Source organism: Sinohyriopsis cumingii, chromosome 15 (genome assembly GCF_028554795.1).
Source record: "Sinohyriopsis cumingii isolate HCF-2022 chromosome 15, ASM2855479v2, whole genome shotgun sequence".
NCBI lineage: Eukaryota > Metazoa > Mollusca > Bivalvia > Unionida > Unionidae > Sinohyriopsis > Sinohyriopsis cumingii.
Window position 1 is genome coordinate 133,470,305 of NC_142975.1, and position 21,338 is coordinate 133,491,642.

Sequence of the window (21,338 nt, forward strand, 5' to 3'; positions counted from 1 at the left end):
TGATAATTTTATTTGCAGGTATATCAAATGGTTGGTAAGTGTGAGCATAAGAAAGTCCCATGGGACACTCACTCAACTTGTATATCATGCACAAAATATACATAACAGGAAGGATGACCTATTTGTTGTCTGTGGCTGAAAAATATTTGGACTTTGCAGAAAGTAGGTGCTCATGTAAGAAGATGAAGGAAGCACGTTCTTCTCCTTCTGGATCAATTAAATCTCAAATTGTGCAGAACTTAGCTTGAATTTACTGTGTTTCCGCTAACAAAAACAGGAAGAGACAGCATCTTTCAGGATTGAAATAATATATTTCTCAGAGGATCATGTGTGCTCTCCTGGAGAAAGAAAGGGAAGAAAAGTACCCTTCTTAGACAAGTTGGTCCATCTTCTATTGTAAAGGGCAATAAGCTTGCTGGTTCAAAGTGCATCCCCCTCCCAACTATAGGAGGGTAGGGAAGCACCATCACAGGATCAAGCACAGCAATACAGTAATACCCCTGGTGGGGGTTGAACTGAGGCATAATTTGGAGACTTCTTGCACCATCCCCTTCAGGGAGATGTAGCTTTGGATTCTTAAAGCTTTTTGGTAGAGCACAGCAAAAAGATTTTTAAGCGCTGCACCCCTAGATTTCTGAGACTTTATTCAGTGGTCTCATTCCCGCTATTGCTTCTCAGGATTTTAGGGACCAACAACATAGGTATGGTTCACTGAAATAATAAATTCTTGATCTTGGATATGTTTGTCTTCATGAAAATTGTACACAACTTTTTCGATCAGTATAGTACAAAATGAGCAGGATGTGCTGTTGTATATCATACGAGGTAAACAGAAAACAAGTTGAATCTTCCCAGTTAAATTTCCTCATTATTTTTTATGAGAATTTACATTTTCAGGATAATGATCCAGCGATGGATTTTGTAACATCTACAGCAAACATTAGAGCACACATTTTTGGCATTCCTTCCACAACAAGATTTGATGTAAAATGTGAGTATATAAACAAGATTGCAAAAATAACATTATGCTTAATTCTTTTAGTGTAGCAGTTCATAACAGTGTAACAATATCACAGTCTGAACTAACACATAACAACATTATATTACAATGTCCTTGCACAATGTGAACCTTTTCTTTGCATGATTAGAGTTTTATTTAGGCAAATAAATCCACCAGACATTTCTCTGAGAATACATAATATAATGCCTAAAGAAGTCAGAAATTACATCGTGGTATCAAATAAGACAAAGGCATAACGACTGATGCATTCCAGATTCACTTCAAGACATTTTTTGTGGTTTTTATCAACAAGATCAATATTATTTATCATGTGATAAATAGATGAGTGCTTATTTCAATTGCAAGTTTTGAAATGTATTTAATAGCATCAGTTCTTTGCTCAGCAAGACTCAGTGACGATACAGATATGTAAAAGGACAGCACCCATGCATGCCTCCCATTTTCTTGGATGATATAGGCAATAAGTGCCATTATAAACCTGACAAAAACCCTAAAACCATACTGAATCACAGTATCCACACACTTCTTTGAAACCACATTCATGTTTATGTTTGCCTTGTCTTCATTTGATGTGAAATTCATTTTATGAAATTTGTATACCCTTCCTGTATAGAGTAATCCTTATATCCATCTGTCTCTCTGACCATCCAGCACTCATTCATACAACTAGTTTCTCATTAGTCAATGGATTGCTATACAATTTGGTAAATAAAATAGTCTGAGACCAATCACTTTGCTTCTGCAATTTTTGTTAAATTATGTCACACACTCATTAGGGCATTCAGTCTCACAGTTTTATATGTAGTGCCATGACATTAGGGTCAGTATCTGAAGATGCTCAAATTGGCAAATCACTTCGGTGGCACTCTCCAATTTTGTATTTTGCATTGGGTTAGATTTTTAAGGAAAAATCATTTCCACAGCTTTCGTCACTGGTTATACCTTTTATTTAAAGATGTTATGTATCTTAGGTATTGTTCAAAGAACTTTTAATTCCATTATTTTGGTATATGAAAAATGCATGTAACATGGGCTATAGAGTAAAGAACTTCACTTTACACCTGCCACTCAGAAGTTCATAATATATGTAGAGTGCCCTATTTGCTCTGAATGTGCTTACTAGTGCTTTTGAGAGAGTGATGTGTATGGTCAAGCTGTTTGCATTTGCAACATGCACAATGGAGAGAATGTTGGCGTACATCTCTGCTACTTTCATGAACTGTGGCTGACATTTCTTCTGGATATTGTACATGTGAAAATTGTACATGATCTAAGCACACAGCAGAACAAAATGGATGCTCCAATGTGCTTGAAAAACTAACATGAATTAGTCAAAAGTACACTAATTTTTTTTAGCAGTCATTAAAATAGGGTGTATGTCAGCTTAATAATTTGCCAAAGAAACATGCATTCTTTTTGCCAGAAATTTCTTTGTAAAAAAGAAACAGCAATCTATTCAGACAACCATGGCTATTTCTACAATTGGATTGGCTGTAGGTTTGACAGAAAGAAGTTAAAAATAAAAATAGTTCCTTGCACTTGAACTTATTACTCAATTCTTGTATCATAAATCACTCTGGTGGTCTGAATGACAGCTATTGGCATACATGCAAGGTATGAACCATAAGATAGTGTGTATGTTTGATTTGGATTTTTAACATAGCTTTTAAAAAATATTCTGTCAGATCACTATGATGTCTGCAGTGAGGCAGTTTATGGTGTTGTCTAGCACTGGGGAATCATGTGTCGGACATGTAGCATCATGATGCTGAACACTAAGCGAGGCAGCTGCTAGTACCATTTTTAGAAGTCTTTTGTATGACTTGGCTGGGGTTTAATCTGCGACCTCCTGCATGTAAGGTAGACGCTTTAACCACTTAGGTCACCAGAGTGGTGAACGATAAGATTGACTGAGAACATGTGAATGTAGATTCATCATCATTAAAGCAAGGCATGTGGGGGGTAGCAGTACATTTTTGTGCACAAATTGTTCACCAGTCCTCTTGTTTATTATGACACTGGCACGAACTAACTTACATTTCTGTATAATATTGAACTGACTTTATTAGATTTATATTGTGTGAACACCCATGTAATATCAACTGAATGTCCCTACGTTCTCCAACACTACAGGTTTCTGGTACCACACTACTCTTTATTACCCTTTTACAAATCAGATCCAAGTACAGACAACATAGACCAAGATCTGGTGCATTATGCAATGGCAGATCTGGTACTATGTTGTTTGATCCAACTTATATGTGTGCATATACAGTAATTTTAAATTTTAAATCCTATTCCAAATCAAGTATTTGTGATTATTTTTTACACAGGACAACACTTGTAAGTAGTTAGATTAAAATTACAGGGAAATCTGTTAATAAAAGAACACCCTATGGTCCACAAAATGTTGTCCTATATGGACTAGTATCCATTATTAAAAAAATATATTTAAGTTAAATAAGGAAACATGTATCTTTTATTTGGAAATGTTTGCTTTGACAGGTTTTTGCTGCAATTAGCATGGTTTAGAAAGAAAAATGCTTATTTTTCTCTTTTGATATGGATTTTACACCATTGATCAGCAGCTTGGAATGTACAAAGGACATACATATAGCTAAGTATATAACTTAAGTTGAAAATAAAGTCGTCACTTTTTTTCAAAGTGATGCAAGATAAGTGGCATATTTTAATGCCTGTACTGCAAAAGACAGCCAGGATACATTGAAATCAGTGTAACTGTAATTTTTGTTCATGCTTGTAATGAAATTTTCTTTTTTCATCTTGCATAGCTATGGCAGGAAATATTATCCCAGCTATTGCCACAACTAATGCAATCATAGCTGGTCTGATAGTGATGGAAGGACTGAAGGTTCTCCGAGGGGAATTTGACAGGTGTAAAGCAGTAAGTATGGGTGTAAAACAGTAATCTTGTTTTGTCATCCACTTTATATCACATAAGACAGGAGTACTATGAATTCTTTATTGTTTGTGTTTTTTCTTTCATTTTATATCACACGAGACATAAGTTATTAATTAATTATTATTTCTGTGTTGTGATATATGTTACATTACAAGAGATGGGAATACTATGTCTTCATTATTGTTTGTGTTTTGCCATATATTTTATTATTACATGAGACAGGAGCACTATGAATTTATTGTTTGTGTTTTGTCATATGTTTTATATTACATGAAGCAAGAGAACTATGAACACATTATTGTTTGAGTATTTTTCATATATTTTATATCACATGGGACAGGAGTGCTATGAATTCATTATCATTTGTATTTATAATTTGCATGATATCAGTTTGTGTGGATTTCTTGGTTAGCTTTAATTTTATGTTTAAATTGCCAAGTAACAATGATATTTCCCAGGAAATAGTAATACAATTTACCCAATCTATTAATTAAATATTGACAAAATTCATTTGTGCCAAACTAATTCCCTGGAAAATAAATAAATCTACAGTATTACAATGAGGAAAAACCTCAAATTTGGGCCTAATAGGAAGTGAGCCAACATACTAATAGTCAAGTCTTGTTGGGGTCAAACGTGTATATTGCTAAATTTGACATCTGTAATAGGCAAAGACCTTCAGTACTTTTATTTCTATCAATGTACTTTTCACAAGGATGTTTGGTTGGTTGAGGTTCAGTAGCACATCAATTCATGAATAATTGCCAGGGTTCTCATTAGATTTCAAAACTGAAGAGTCCGTTGATCCTTGACCCCAAAATCTCATGAATCAAGATGAAAATCTCAAGAGTGAAAACTGACATCTCAGGAGTTGGTTTTTTGGGACTGTCATGAGCTCATATCTGTGATTCCTTGTTATTGGTGGAAACTAATGATGTTTGTGATTTCTTGTCTCGTGCTGAATACTTGTGCAGTATTTGTGTAACAAACATACAATCTGATTTGTGTAAAAGTGTTTCTCTTTCTAACTATGTGTTACTGTGTGTATATTTGATATATGAAACAGACAAAGGATTCTTTTATACTTTATCATATTTTCAGGTTTTCAACATATTCTGTTATCAGCTGCTCAAACTGTTTTATATGCAAAAATATACCCATACAACTATGATGGTTATAGTTGATGGTCAAATATCAAGGATGGACATCACATGATTGTCATTTATTTATTTCCTTCTATATTTACTTTTTTGCAAACTTGGCAACGATACTTTTTGCATCAAATTCTTCTAGTGATGGACCTTCTTCATATTTACTGTTGAGTTGCCGACTTCACATTGTCAAGACTAGACCTTCCCTTTGTCTTCAAACGATTCTGGCTAGAAAAGCCATGCTCACAAGTCACATTTGTAAAAGGAGCAATCAGGATATACTTGGTCAGTACACAATAATCTGGAAACATGTCGCTGTATTGGTCGACTAATTCCTGTCATGTTTCAGTGGCCTTCCATGGAAGTTCTTGAGCACTGCCTTTAACTGAAAAAAGTCCTGTTGCGTTCTGTCAGTCTCGACAAATCTGCCATGGTCTCCTTTTGGCCCAAGCCATTCGCAGATAATATCCAGGTCCTGATGCACATGAGTTGATACACCTGATGACGAGGTTGGTAGATATCCAGGATTAAGGATTCAGTTTGCTATTGGAGGCTTATCCATGGTTGATTCCTCAAATATATTTTCAGTGTTCTCCTTAAGATTGTTTATGTAGTTGTTTGCAGCATTCCGAAACAATATTCTATTCTCCTGAGTGTCTACCAATTTTACTTTCTGAAATACACAACTTGTTCAGAATCTTTAACACATCTATCAGAATGCTGTACACAACAGAAATGAAGACGGTCTTACTTTCAGAAGTAGTCCCTTGGCCTTTGGAAAATTATCTGCTGCTTGGCTTTCTAGTGTGGTAACTAGAGATGGATAGACTTCATAGATTGCTTTCACAGCATTCTATAATGAAAGCCACCTGAAGTTTTCATGTTCCTATAAGGAAATGTGTTTCATGTCCATATAGTCTGCTAGTACAGATTCCATTTCCCTCAACTCATTGTACTGGATGGCTGAATTGTGATAATAACAGTACACATTCCTCATGGTGGTGTGATACTTCTTGAATGAATCCACATCTTTGCAAGCTTGACCTGCACACAAAGCTAGATGATGTGCCACACAATGAATCTGTGCTAATCTCTGATTATACAATTCCCTCATTTTAGCACTGACCCCATTTTTCCTGCCTGTCATCACAGAATCACCATTTCTAGCCATAGATATAATCTTCATCATATCCAGACCTAGCTTAGCACAAAACTTTTCAATTTTGCACACAATAGTATCAACTCTTCCATTCTGAATGGCTACACAATAAATGACTGGTTCAGAGGTTCCTGTTATAAAACATTTAAAGTAGCCATTCATCTCCATGTGGATAGTTATATCTGTTGTCTCATCGATGGTGATGATAACAAAATCACTGTGGCCGACATCTTCTAAAATGTCTGAAATGGAGTCTTGTATGTTTTCATCTGTGAAATTAAGCATTTCATCTTGTTTGCCTACACCAGTATACAATATTGATTTCTGTAAGGCAGGACAACCATTCTGTTTCTAAAACTTAAAACACAAATTAAATTAGCATATTTATGTAAAACTATATTGTTATATAGTCTTCACAGTCCAAAAAATTTATGTAATTCTATTAACTACCATGTATCTATTTTTGTGATATAAATAATAAGTTATTTTAGTGAACCATCTTCAGAATCATTTTAACAGGAAAGCTTACCAAATTTGTTTCGTTTTAGAGACCAAGGAAAAATTTGCTGTCACCAATCATTTTCTGTATCTCAATATTCATTATGTGAGATAAATCTGAATAAGTGTTTGACATATTGAAAACTCTCTTGGAGACAACTTAGAGAATTTTTGGCTTGAAATATGATATTTAGAATACCATACCTGCAAATCGAAATATATTGCACTAAAAATATTTACCTGCAACCCAGTCAAGCCATTCTGATTGTTTAATGGCAGATGATTCTTCACCACAAAATAGAGTGTCTTGAACTGTGCAATCTTCGACTCTTTACATTCTAAAACAGACTTGTCAACCTGCTCTTCTATCACATTAGCTGTAGTCTGGTGTTTTGTCTTTGCCATGCGAGATTCTTATCCTTTCAAATAATATTTTTTGTCTTGCCTGCTAAAGAATGGGGTGATATATGTATCACATTCTGGTGGCAATGTTGGCATGCTAATGTTAAAGTTTTTCTTACTAAGATGTATGGCGGTACGATTGACACTGAGTTATGAAAAAATTATATGAAACATGCATCTGTGTCTTCTGTAAGCTGTCACTCTTTTTTTCATCTTTAGGTGTTTCTCAACAGACAACCAAATTCCAGAAAGAAACTCCTTGTTCCCTGTCAGTTGGACAAACCAAATCCCAAATGCTATGTTTGTGCTCCCAAGCCAGAAGTTACAGTTATTCTGAATACTCACAAAATTACAGTCAAAGTATTAGAAGAAAAGGTAATCATCTAAGGACAGATCATCATAAATCCATGTTAAAATATACAGTATCTTTGTGCTAATTCCCTTTAATGTTACCTTAAGTGAGCACTTAAATCTAGACATTTAAGAGATTTTCTTTAAAATGTGCTGTATACAGTGCTCTGTTTTTCTTCCAATTTGTTTAATAGATGCAATTCTTTTTTATTTTCTGTAGAACCCAGAGTTAAAAACTTACTGGTATGTAGAGATATCTCTGTGTACTGTTGGATTGTTGATATAATATGGCTAGGTCATGGAGCCCATTTAAGAATTTGAAATAGAGAAACAAATTTCTTTTCAATTTTGATTAGCATAGAGATTTATTGTACAGTTTTGTTCAAGGTTGGCTTCACCATAATTTATTGCTGCAAAGTGCACTTTCTCTAATTAGTTTTAAATGTATCCTGCTAGTGTCAGGTGTCAGATATTTTATTCCTTATTAGCTAAGGGACACTTGAAATTGCATTTGGCACAGATTTAGATTCTATTTCATTATATAAATTCTCCATGTACAATACCAGTACCTGTGCACCTTTATGTAGACTGCTAGTAAATGTGTGCTGATACCCTATAAAAGTAACCAGGATTATGACTCTGCAGTGTGCTACCAATTGATAATGCCACAGGAAGCAAAACAAGCATAGGTTGTGAAATCAGGCCAGTACAGCATACTTGTGGCAACAAATCTTACCCCAGTGTCCTGTGAATAGCATTTTCCATTGACGAGATCCTGTGGAGATCCCACAGCCATTGTAACTTAACAAAATGTAAATGTGAATTTTGCATTGCACAAGCACCTTTCTCGGAACAAATAATCAGATGGAAAAAATGATTTTTCTGAGTGAATATAGACCTAAACAGGCTTTCACTAACGGAAGTCGGACTCAATTATTAACGAACATCAATGAAGATATTTACAGACCTGTTAACCCCAGATTTCTTCTGTCAGTGTTTTCAGCCCCATCATCATTATGTTCAGAAGGCTTTGAGTGTTTTTAATGGCAGCATTTTTTATAAATAATGAAGCTCTCTCAAAATCAACAACGTAATTGCAACCACTTCTAAATACACCTTTTAACAAAATATGAGGAAAAATAAGGAAAATGTAGCTATTTGCTGGTATAAAGCAGGAATATTTTTCATATTTTTTTAAATGCCAGATAATGTTCATATTACTCACTGTTTACTAAAGTAGAAGTGTTTACTGTTCTTCATGAGTTAAGAAAACACAACACATACCTACATTGTACCACCCTCCAATGAAAATCAAAAATGCAAAGCCAGTTTCTATTAAACTTGAACATAAAAATATTTGTTACAGAAACTGCTGCATATACTATACATTGTAGAGTAAAAGTTATTTAGAAAGCCTGAGATAATCTCTAGTTAAGGGGGCTATAGAATGCTGTCATGATGCTGTCAAACTGGTCGTCTGTCACTTTCGTGTAGTGGCCTCATTTGGATTTTATTACCAATATAGCCACAATAGTCTCATTCACCATCGTCGATCACTGGTCTATAGAATTTTATCTCACACAGCTGAAAATATGCTCACAAACAGCACTGCTGTGTGGCACTGTGAATAAGTTCAGCATAACCTGACAAATGACCTGGGGATCTGGTTCTATAGTAGTAAGAGCCATCTAAGTGTTATCTGCTCTGGTTTTCAAATGGACACCGATGTCCGTTAATTGGTAACAACAAAACTACTCTGTCACAGCATCAACTGTTGCACCAGGTGGTAGTAAAACATGGAAATCATCTGATAAAATGTAAGTCTTATAGATAGGAATATGTGGCTTCAGAGTACGCTCAAACTGAGAAATGAAGTCTCTTTGATTCTGTTCTGACGCAGATGATTTCCTTCTGCTTTGGCCAGAGAATCTTTTCACTTCACCTCCTATGAAGACTTCACCATCATCCTTTTGCTTCAATTGATTCTTGAAACAGACTTCCAAAAAAGTGTAATTCATAACAGCATCTGGTTTCATGAAACAACTGTATAGATCATTCAGGAGACTGTACAGAGATAATCATACGTCATAGATCATAAGTTCTTCTGCCTGGAACTTCAGAAGGACTTTTTCAAACACCTTGATCGTGTTGTTTAGAAATAAACAGTGGGGCCTTGTTTGTTGGTGAATAGTGGAAATGCAGAGTAGCCCTCCTCAGTCAAACAGCAAGTCTTTGTCTTCTCCTGCTCATCCGGGAAGAAATGATTAAAAGTATCACAGTTGGCATGCAGCCTTGCAATGCATCAAAAGTATCACAGTTGGCATGCAGCCTTGCAATGCATCAAAAGTATCACAGTTGGCATGCAGCCTTGCAATGCATCAAAAAGTATTACAGTTGGCATGCAGCCTTGCAGTGCATCAAAAGTATCACAGTTGGCATGCAGCCTTGCAATGCATCAAAAAGTATTACAGTTGGCATGCAGCCTTGCAGTGCATCAAAAGTATCACAGTTGGCATGCAGCCTTGCAATGCATCAAAAGTATCACAGTTGGCATGCAGCCTTGCAGTGCATCAAAAAGTATTACAGTTGGCATGCAGCCTTGCAATGCATCAAAAGTATCACAGTTGGCATGCAGCCTTGCAGTGCATCAAAAGTATCACAGTTGGCATGCAGCCTTGCAGTGCATCAAAAGTATCACAGTTGGCATGCAGCCTTGCAGTGCATCAAAAGTATCACAGTTGGCATGCAGCCTTGCATAGCATCAAAAGTATCACAGTTGGCATGCAGCCTTGCAATGCATCTGAAAAAATGGCATTTAATTAGAAAAATTGCACAAAAAGACATATTTATGAAAATAATTGTTTCAGAGAGAACTGAGAACATTAAGGATTATTTTTCTGTGTATGTTACATGTATGCTGCCAGAGTAGTTAAAAAAAGGAATGAATGTTCATAACTATTAACATATCTGATTTGATGAATGTGATCAATAAATCAACAAACTGTGAACATGTTAGTAAAAGTATATTTGGGAAAAAAACAAGAAAAATTTGCCAAAGTATGATAAAGTTGTTGTAATCAATAAATACATAGCTTCCAATGCTAAGCTATCTGGTTCTTCCATGTTTGGGCATTTTTTGTTGCTCAAGATCATAAAGTTCCTGGAGTGGTCTTATTTTATACGTGTCTGGCAAAGTGTACTCTTTTTGAAGAAATTAAAAATGTTGATCAAACCCTCATCAACAGTTTGAAGAATCTTTTCTTGCTGCGATGTGCACTAGGTGAAGGGTGCAAGCAGACAAGAAGACTTCTGTCTGCTCAGTTTTGACAAAAGACGATGCTCCTATATTTTCTTACCTGTCATTATATCGGCATCGTCCAATATAAATGCAATACAATTATTCTAAGAAATTCCGCAGATTTACAGCTCTTTGTGTACAAGATTAAAGATCTCCTCACCTAGAAAGGCACATCTGCTTTTAGAAAGTGCAGAAAAAACAGAAGAGATTAGATGAAAGAGAGAATGGAATTTATGGAGATTTCAGTTATAAAATGTATTGCATCTATGACAGCTATGAAGGGTTACAATGAAATTGTTTTTTAACAGAAATGCAGAATTTGTGAAACATGTTCAAGAATACCAAATGTGATATCTAAATGATAGAATGAAGTGCAAAAAAGTTAATTTCTTGCTAAAACTTATTTAGCGCATTCATAAGCTGATATTAGCCTAAAAATGTCCAATTACACTGCAAACACTACCCCATCAACCATGATGTTACAGGAAGGTTTACCAAAATTAACAAAAAACAATATGTTAGAAGTCACACCAATAGCAGAACATTAACACACTGAAAGAGCCAATAGTTCAAAGTTGACTCTCCCTAGTTCTGACTGCTGTGTTCAAACAAGTGAAAACTACTTCTTGTCCCATATCATTACTGCCATCAGTAAGCAATTCTGAAGAATTTCTTCATGCGCATAAGGTCACTAATCCAAAAGGTTGACATTTCCTTTCTAACTGCTGTGGCTTTGTTGTTACAGCATCTCATTCCTGAACAACAACAACAATAATAATTATAATAATAATCAATGTTATTGTAACAACACTCATTTAAATGGATAGGAGCCAAAGTAAGTTTATTTATCTATGAAAATCTGAAATAATCAATTTGCTTGAAACCTTTTTAATTTTAAAAATCCATTTGAGTGACAAAATCAACCCAACTTGCCACAGTCTTTAATTGCACATCATAAAGAATCTTATTTCTTTTTTAAAGCCTTTAACAAAAACATAATATTTTTGCAATGAGTTGTATATCTGTAATCATCCTGGCTTGGACTGATGCCTATTGTTTAATATCAATATCACTGGTGAAAGTTGACCTAATGAATGAATAGTATATTTCTTAAGGGTGTGATGTGTGTGTGAGAGGTGAAAAATTAAGCAACATACCTTGTGCAATTTTCGAATCCGGGAACATTTTCTTTACCAACTTCGTTATCTTTTAGGATGTACTGAGTGGCAGATTCTGCTGAACTGTAAGCTCTCACATCATAGTACCTGCATGTGTAGTTTGCCTTAAAAGAATCTGCTGCTCGTTTATTTCTTTTGTCTTTAGCACATATACAATGTCCTTATTTTTCTTGACCACTGTTTGTAGCTTATCATGTTTGTAACCATGACAAAAAAGGATGGATCTGGCCAACTGTTTTTTCCCACCCATGGAAGAGTAATGCTATCAATACTTTCAATACCGCACAGCAACAGCAATGCTGAGAGAGCATTCTTAGTGGTGAGAAAAAACAACCAGCCAAAGAGCCAGTCTGTCAGCAATCCTGGAAGCTATTTTTGTTAGCAAATCTGGCACCCAGGGACAAATAAATGATGTACTTTTGCAGAAATGTAATGCAAATCTGCAACATACAATGGACTGAAATAACAAAAGTAAACATCTTTACCATGATATATACACCTTACTCTTGTACCTCCTGATTTTTTTTACCCTGCCTCCTGATTTTTAATGGTGATTTGGGGGCAAATTCCAGATTTTGATTTTTTCAATGTTGGCAGGTCTGCTTTTGAAAAGTTGACAGGTATTCCAGACTTGAATTTCCACAAGCACAAAATGTCCCCTGTTTTAATATTTTCACACATCGTTGCAATAGCTACAATTCAAATATAAATTTAATAAAAATGAATTACACTTTAACACTATTCCCATAACTGAATCGATCATGCTTTGCATTTTATATATGCGGTAAAATCCGACTTAAGAAAACATTGCCGAAGTTCACAAACTTGTGAAAAATAAAATACATATTGGCTGCAACATTCTCATTCTTGGCAATGATATGTAAATGACTGTCCACTTTGATGGATCCAGATTATTGCTTCATAACACTATGAAGCAATAATCTGGATCCATCAAAGTGGACAGAGAGATACTTGATGTCAGACTGAATTAAAATTTGATTGTCTGTCTGCCTGCATACAACATATCTTTTAATATTACAGATAATCAAAGGCGGCCTTGGTATGGTGGCTCCGGATGTTGAAATAGATGATGGAAAGGGTAAATAATTTGCTTTTTTTTAAAATGAAGATAGTTTTTTTTTATTCGCCTTCTGTAAAACAGAGCATATGCTTTTGTTTTGTCTGTCAGTCCATCTGTTACCAATTTAATAATCAAAAACTCATTCACCTCAAGTTACCAAACTTTGTGGTTGGCATGCACTTGGGATAAGGAAGAAGCAATTGATTGTCAAGGCCTTATGTTAAAAGGTCACTGTGATGAAGGGAATACAAATGGTTTCTGTAGAAAAACATTAGTTTTACATTTCACACCAGGTGACTGAAAAAATAAAAATAGTTCCTACACAGTAACATTAATTCTGCATCAGAGACCAGGACCAAACATAGTGGATAGCTTTCACTTGGGGTGAGCAGGAAGTCTTATCACATTTGTGGTCAAAAGATTAAAGGTCAGAATGGTTTCTGCACAAACTTTGGTCTTAGCTTGCACATGAGGGTAAGGAAGAAGCCTATCAATTTGGGTGTTGAAAGGTGTTGGGTCAAATTCTGAGAGAAAAAGGAGTGATTTCCAGGCAAAAAGTTTAGTTTTCAACCATGTTCCTTTGTCAAAGTTTATGGATGCCTGATATCTTAGGTAAGAAAGAAACCCTTGATTTTAGGGGTCAAAAGGTAAACAGTTGTCCTTATCAAAAGAAGAAAATGTTTTTTGCAAAAAGTATTATTTTTAGACCATGTACCTGGATCTAAGTGTGTGGAGAGCTTGTAAATATGGTATGGAGGAGGCCTAAAGGTTTTTGGGGTCAGAAGGTCAAAGGTCAGGGTCATTGTTTCACAGAGAAAAAGTTTTTTTTAGAATAACTTTTGTTCTAGGGTAATTTCCTTTTCCAAACATCATGGATGACTTGCACTTAGAGTAACAAACAAACCTATATATTCTGAGGTTAATGATCAAAGGTCATATTATGGTAAGTCTAGTAAGAAGCAAATTTTTAAACATATAAAGTTTTGTTCAAGACTGCATATCTTAATCAAAGATCTAGATCATGAAGACCCTTAGCGCAGTAATCTCCAGAGTCAACCTTGCCCTGTTAGTGCCTGCATAGAGGACTATTGAACATGGACATTTAATGTGCAATACACAGTACTCATGTTTGTACATTCAAACCAATTGATTGTTGTATCACACAGACACACACACATATTATATCTTTGTGCTTCATAACGATTATTCTTTTTTTTTATTGAAATGTTCAGTGACTAGCATTACAGAAACATAGTCTTATCTCAATTGTCTGACATGAATCACTGCCACTTGAAAATATCAGATAAATTAATTTTGGATAAACAAATTTTATTTATAAATAATATTCGGTATCATATAAAAATCAAAAAGTCAGTTTAATATATGTTTGTGTGTATTTATGTATTTTGTTCACGGATGATGTCTGTACAACTTGGCATATTTGTATTGTAATTAATTTTCTTTCTTTATGAAATTTAAGCTGCAGTATTTGTAAACTGAAAGCAGTACACACCTTTACCATGATAAATTTCAGTTGTGATCTGTCTACATACTGGAAAATTTCTTTGGTTTCTTTGTTTTGCAGGTACTATACTTATATCTAGTGAAGAGGGAGAGACAGAGGGTAAATATTCTAATATTCTTACATGAACATGCCTGCACATCATTGTTGGACAGGGTTATGAATGTGACAGTATCCATCAGATTTCATGCAGCATTGATGCCCTAGTGTGTTGTTAGATGGATGGGAGGGTATTTAACTAATGTGATCAAGCACAATAAATAACTCTGCATTCAGCATCATGTATGTTTTGGCTGAAAACATGTAATCCTGTTATGCACTCAAGTTGTACAGAAGAGAAGTAAGATATGCTATCTTGACTTAATACATTGTATTTGCCAAGACCAGTGGATATGATGATGGACATAAAAGGGAATTTTCAGTTTGTTTCCTCGACAGTAACCATGGTTAATTCACATTTGTGCATGAATCAAAATGCAGTTCAGAATCTGGGTATTTCTCCTTCAGATACATTGACAGTTCACATTGACGTTGGGAAAATAATCTTGCTACCCCCCTGAATCCAGCCCTCCTCAAAAAGAGGAAAATCATCTTTTCTGTCTATATTATATAGAAAAGGGACAGTAACTCCATCCCATTACCTCTCCTTGCCACCACCAGGTGTCACAAGTTTTCAGCTTTTGCTGCAGTACAGGCAACATCGTACTCTCAACCTCATTGTCTACTTGGTTTTCAAGTATCCATCCTGGAATCGTTTTTTTTTTATTGCATAATAAGGATTATACTACAGGTGGTATACTCTTTGGGCCACTTTTTTTTTGAATTTGTCATACTCTTTGAACCACTTTTTTTTTTAATTTGTCCTACTCTTTGGACCACTTTTTTTAAAAATTTGTCTTACTCTTTGGACCACTTTTTTTTATTTGTCATACTCTTTGGACCACTTTTTTTAAATTTGTCATACTCTTTGGACCACTTTTTATTTTGAATTTGTCATACTCTTTGGACCACTTTTTATTTGAATTTGTCATACTCTTTGGACCACTTTTTATTTGAACTTGTCTTACTCTTTGGACCACTTTTTATTTGTATTTGTCATACTCTTTGGACCACTTTTTATTTGAATTTGTCATACTCTTTGGACCACTTTTTATTTGAATTTGTCACATTCACAGACTTGTATTATTCAGACCATATGTTCCTAAGCACTATCATTGATGCACACTGTGGTGCATGTTTTCATGCTCACTTGGTCACAGGTGCTGATTTTGTAAATAATTAACATGTTGGAGTTGTTATCAGACAGTGACAGCAGAATGTCCCAAGTGTAACAGATGTAACAGCCATGAGGACACATGTACCTTATCTACACAAAATGCACACCATCTGGAACCTAGGATAGTTGGTCAATTGTCCTGTGGAAGAGCATGAAAAGCACGTTGAAAAGAGAATGATTTAAAACCACATTCAGAGTTTACACCCAAAGATGGAATCAGTTACTAGTTTAGTGTGTGACATTGTTGGGGCAACCACCCATCCATCCCACCAAAAATGAGACATGACAACATCTGGCACCTTTACATCAGCAGAAATGGATGAGCAGGGCACTGCAGTTTTGCCATATTCTGTGCCATTGTTAGTGCCACAGGCAACAGTGCAGTTATTAAATTTGGGTCATTTTCTATCCATATATCAGTTATTAACCTCATTAGGTCATTTTGAGTGGGGGAGTTTCCCCTCATTTTTAGGCAATCCAGTGGGTGCGAGTCCCCCCGCATGTCGGGCCTGTAAGTCCAGGCACGTTTTTTTTTACCATATGTTAATGATCCATTATATCGTACTGAAATACCATAATATGCCATCTTGGCTGCTGACCTGTCTATTGAGCCATCAGATCATTCATACCTCATACCCAGTGACTGTAAATGAGTCACATCAGCAACTAATACCACAGAACAGGTCTATAAGGTCATTGAATATGGACCACAATGGGGATCTTATTGCTTGATCCGTCTTTTTCACCATGCCTGCAGGATGGCTGGTACTGTATCTGTCTGCTCCACTGATACCTGTACTGACCATTGTACCAGTGAACCAGCCATCCATATCGATATGGCAAATTGGCCCCATGGATCAGATGAGTCATTTATTCATGGCATACCAATTGGGGCAGTACCATGACAATTTAAGGGACGATGGGAATACTTCTTCCATGCCGCCAGGCATGTTCTATGTGGACATTTAAGCCAAGCTGGACCAGGATGACCCTTACATTGAGTCCAATGTTAAGCCTGAAGCTCAAACATACTCAGACTTTAAGGAGCACTAAATTCAGTTTTAAAGCTGCTATGGAAGAAATTTTCCGCCTTCAGAATGCTCACCATCCCCAATGGCCATGCAAGCTTAAAAGGTGGAGGCTTCAGAAAATGAAGACAAATAGGAAGAGTGTTCCTCTTTCCATCTTTCACAGAGATCCAAAATGTAAGAAATTGCAGACCATTTGTCTACCAAAATCTGCAATCTGAGCAGTTCTAAGGCCCTTTTTTCTCAGAAAGTCAATTAACAGCAATTGTTTTTATCTTGCTTCTTCAAGATATATTTGGATGCCTTTCAAGCAGAGCTCTCAGCCTTAGTGGCTGTCAACATGACAGTAGCACTGATACATTATAATGTTGGGTTTACAGCCTTTAATCCTAAGCCGACCAGTGACAGCAATGGCTGATGGCAAAACAAACAGCTTCACACCTCAGTAAGATTCTCTGAAGTAACTGTGAATTCGACCATAATGCAATGGTTAATTCCTGGACAGGTTGTTTCTATGTTTCAAAATTGGTCTGAAGTAATGTTATATAACACTTTGTGACATTATCCAAAGTACTTTGAATTAGGAAGTCTATCAGAAGACATTTTTTAAACATGAGGCAGGAATTGTTAGCAAATTTTCTCACAAGTGACAATAATATTTTAGCTATGTCTTCACTGTTGGATTTAGCTTCTTGATGCTTGCCAAAAAATTCAGTCAAGAACATGCCTGGCAGTCAACTGCTAGAATTGCAACAGTCATCAATTGAGCATCACCATTCCATGGTGAATGCTTTCATTGCTGTTGATAGTGTGACAAGATTGTTTGACATCGATTAAGCCACTTCATGCCTGAAATATGGACTGCTCCGGTGGCCTAGTGATTAGAGCTTCCACCTCAGATGCGGGAGGTCATCGGTTCGATCCACGGCCAAGTCATACCAAAGATGTATAAAAATGGTACTAACAGTTGCCTCGCTTGGCGCTTTGCATTAAGAGGTTAGTATTAGGACTGGTCGATCTGGTGTCAGGATATTGTGACTGGGTGAGACATCATGCTACATGTCAGCGGCATGATGCCCCAGTGCTAGACATAACTATAAACTGCCACACTGCAGACATTGTAGAGATATGACTGAAAAATTGTTAACGCTACATTAAAAATCCAAATCACACACTCATGCCTGATGTCAAGGGAATATTTACCAGTTTTTATTTCTTTGATTTGGTCTAAGCATCAGCCCATGGGTTGCAATCATCACCCTGTTCCTGTCAACTTCATCCACAGTTACAGCAGCATATTTGGACATCCCTCAAAAACATGTGGTAGGTTTCGTTTTTTTTCAAGGGGAGGAATGATCTATCCCTTTGGAGTCATTTTGGTTTCCTAATAACTTGGGGGAAAAAATTTCACCTCCATCAATCACAATGTTTTATCCACCTGGGAATGGAAATTTTCACCAATCGTAATCCTGTATGACTTCCCGATGTTCATGTGGTATAGATCATCCAGCTCATTGAGGCAGTTTCCAGCAGTTTTTTGGATTACAGCCAGAGTTTTTTTTGGCAACTCTTAGGTTATTCAGCATTGCAGTAGATCTGATTCCACTGGGCCACCTTTTCATGAACCCCTTACAGATGACATTGCTGGCTCAGTGACCCCCTTTTCTAGTCCACTTGATCAGACAATTCAGTAGTGGTGACTTACCTCCTCTAATGGGGGAACCAAGTGACCTAACCAGTACATTCTGGTTTGTTAATTTCTTAGTTGGTGCTCCCAACTAAATATCAATGTGCAAATCAGACTCATCATCCACGCTGACTCTGTCATCATTGGGTCAGGTCATATTAAATGGTCCATCCATCAATCGGTCTTTCATTAAATTTGCACGTGGGGAGGGGGCATGTGAAGATTTTTTTAATATGGAATCATAAACTGCTCACCTTTTATCTATGTAGTTCTGGTCCCAAAAGTTAAGCCTGGACACACTTTCATTCATTTGGTAGGGGTTGCAAGCCAACTAACCCAAGGTTTGAGTACAATAAATGATAGAGGTTGAGGGGTCTGAACTGCAAAATTATTCTTATAGCCCCTTTCAGACGAGACAAGTCCGGGGTCAGATATCTAGTTCTTGTGGCAATAGATATGTTGCACATTTCAGTTAGAGGATATTACTGAAAAATCCGTCCATCTTACCAGGCCTTTAGCTTCATCACTCTGCAATCACAAAGACCATAATGATTGATCTGTACATCCTGCTATGCTACGGTCAATACTGGCACCATCCAGACTGCTTTATGCATGGCTGGTAACTGTGTTGAATATATACCCAGTCAACATAGCCCGCTTGCCCTTTATTCACTGTTTACCCACAAGATATTGGCCATGAATTATATATATATGGAAGCAGATCATGAACAAGAGACTTTACATGAAGATATTCCTGAGCAAGAGACATACTCTGATCCAACAGTGTTTTCCACCCCATACCACCACCAGACATGATAATAAAGTCAACCTCAACAGTGAAGAAGTCTCCATCCTTCTGACTGCTTCCCTAGTCAACAAACAATAGGCAGGCTAAACATATCTGTGTTGTTTGGAATGCTAAGACTTTACTCTTTTAGAGCCAGGTGACATTTTTATCGTGCTGGTACAAGACACATTCCAACACCTACCATTCTGAACTCAACAGCATTTGATAAAATTTAGCAGAATGGATCTTTTATGTCCCAAGTGCCATTCAGATCTCAGCATTATGCCAGCAGACAGTAGGCAAAGCAGATAGTCTATGAGTGGGTGGGGTTTTGACCTGACTCTTGCAATTCTGATCATGTTGGATCAGCCTATTTCAACAAAATGAAATGGTGATCCAGGTCATTTTGGAAGGGCTTTTAATGGATGTGCTGACATATCAACAGAAGGATAATATTCTTCAGCGGGAGGTAAAGTGCCTTATTGACAAACGGGGGGAAGATTTTACGAGAACCACAATCTCTGGGATTCTATTCACAGCTGTTCATTATCAAAAAAGCCCACAGTAAGTTAAGGTCTGTCATAGACCTTAGTCACTGCAATGAATTCATTATTCATCCAAGGTTCTAGATAGAATTGGCAAGATCTATACAACTCTCCAGCCAAAGGGATGAATATGCCATCATCTTGATCTCACAGATGCCTTCTTTCATGTCTGTATATTTTGCTTATCACAACAAAGTTTACCAATTTCGAGTCCTCCTTTATGGATTTCGTCATCACCCTGTTCCTTTCATTATTACAAATGACTTTGCTGGCTCATTGGTGCCCTTTTTACAGTCCACTTGACCAAAAGGTCAGTATCACAAATAAGGTACAGTCATTGTTTACTGTGTCAGTGATGCAACCACAACTGGCTTACAACAGGAATTCTCTGGAGAAGCCCAGACTGGAAGGGATGTTATGTTGTTGGACTTTGATACGGTCAATGGCATATGGGGTCCAAGGGAACTGCCTCAAAATGAAAGCACTTGTAAAGTCAGTCTTGATTATGTTGGACAACTCTGTAGTGGTGACTTGCCTCTTCAGACATGGGGACACCAAACTGCTCAACATGTGTGTACTGGTTTGGCATGTTGGTGCTGCCAGCTTCAGATTAATGTACAAATCAGACACATTCCTGAAAGACTCAATGGTCTGGCCAACATTCTCTCCAGAAAGGGCCATGCTATTCATATGGAATGGTCCCTTCATCTGTTGGTTTTTCATTGGATTCTGCAATGATCAGTCTTTTTGTAACTGCAAATTGTCCACCTTTGTCTCACCAGTTCTGGACCCTGAAGCATGGACCATGGATGTGCTGTCAATCAGTTGGGAGGGGTAATGGGCATTTGCCTTTCCTCCCAACCATTGTACTGAAAAAATAGGGAAAATAAGTGGTTAGAATTGCAAGATAATTCTGAAAGTCCTTCTCAGATGGAACAAGTCATGAGTTGATCTCCTCGATCTAGCAACAGACCTATCCAGGAAAATTACAGCCAGACTGAATCTTCTCAAACTACTACAGTCACAAGTGTTCCACCCATTCCTGGACCATCTTCTTCTTCATGCCTGGTTCCTTTCAGGACAGCCTTTGCAAGAGAAAGAATTTATACCTTTGATATGGAGAGATTCTTGAGAGCAAGAAGGCCATCTACTCAATGTCTGACACATTCAGGCATCATGGCAGAAGAGATATCAGTCATGATAAAGATCTATCAGTCCTACTAGCTAATTTTGATTTGAATAGACCAAAATCCCTCACCTCCTTTCCAAAATGAAATCTGCCCTGGATCTTAACAATGCTCATTTCAGATAACCTGGACCTCACTGAAGTTGTAATCTTACAAAACCTGTTTCCTGATAGCATTACCTTTGGCTTATAGGATGAGAAAGTTACATGACTTTCATTCAACCTGAACTATCTTCCATTAAGAT

The 21,338-nt window shown here is 36.6% G+C and overlaps 1 protein-coding gene across 1 annotated transcript in view; it reads left to right on the forward strand.

Moving 5' to 3' along the window:
* Nucleotides 1-21,338, forward strand: part of LOC149782809 (SUMO-activating enzyme subunit 2-like) — a 104,052-nt gene that overhangs the window by 71,171 nt on the left and 11,543 nt on the right. The window contains exons 11-15 of the mRNA XM_089934325.1: nt 898-991; nt 3,814-3,926; nt 7,374-7,529; nt 13,023-13,080; nt 14,648-14,686. Coding sequence (XP_089790451.1) covers nt 898-991; nt 3,814-3,926; nt 7,374-7,529; nt 13,023-13,080; nt 14,648-14,686 — 460 coding nt within the window. The remainder of the gene's footprint in view (nt 1-897; nt 992-3,813; nt 3,927-7,373; nt 7,530-13,022; nt 13,081-14,647; nt 14,687-21,338) is intronic.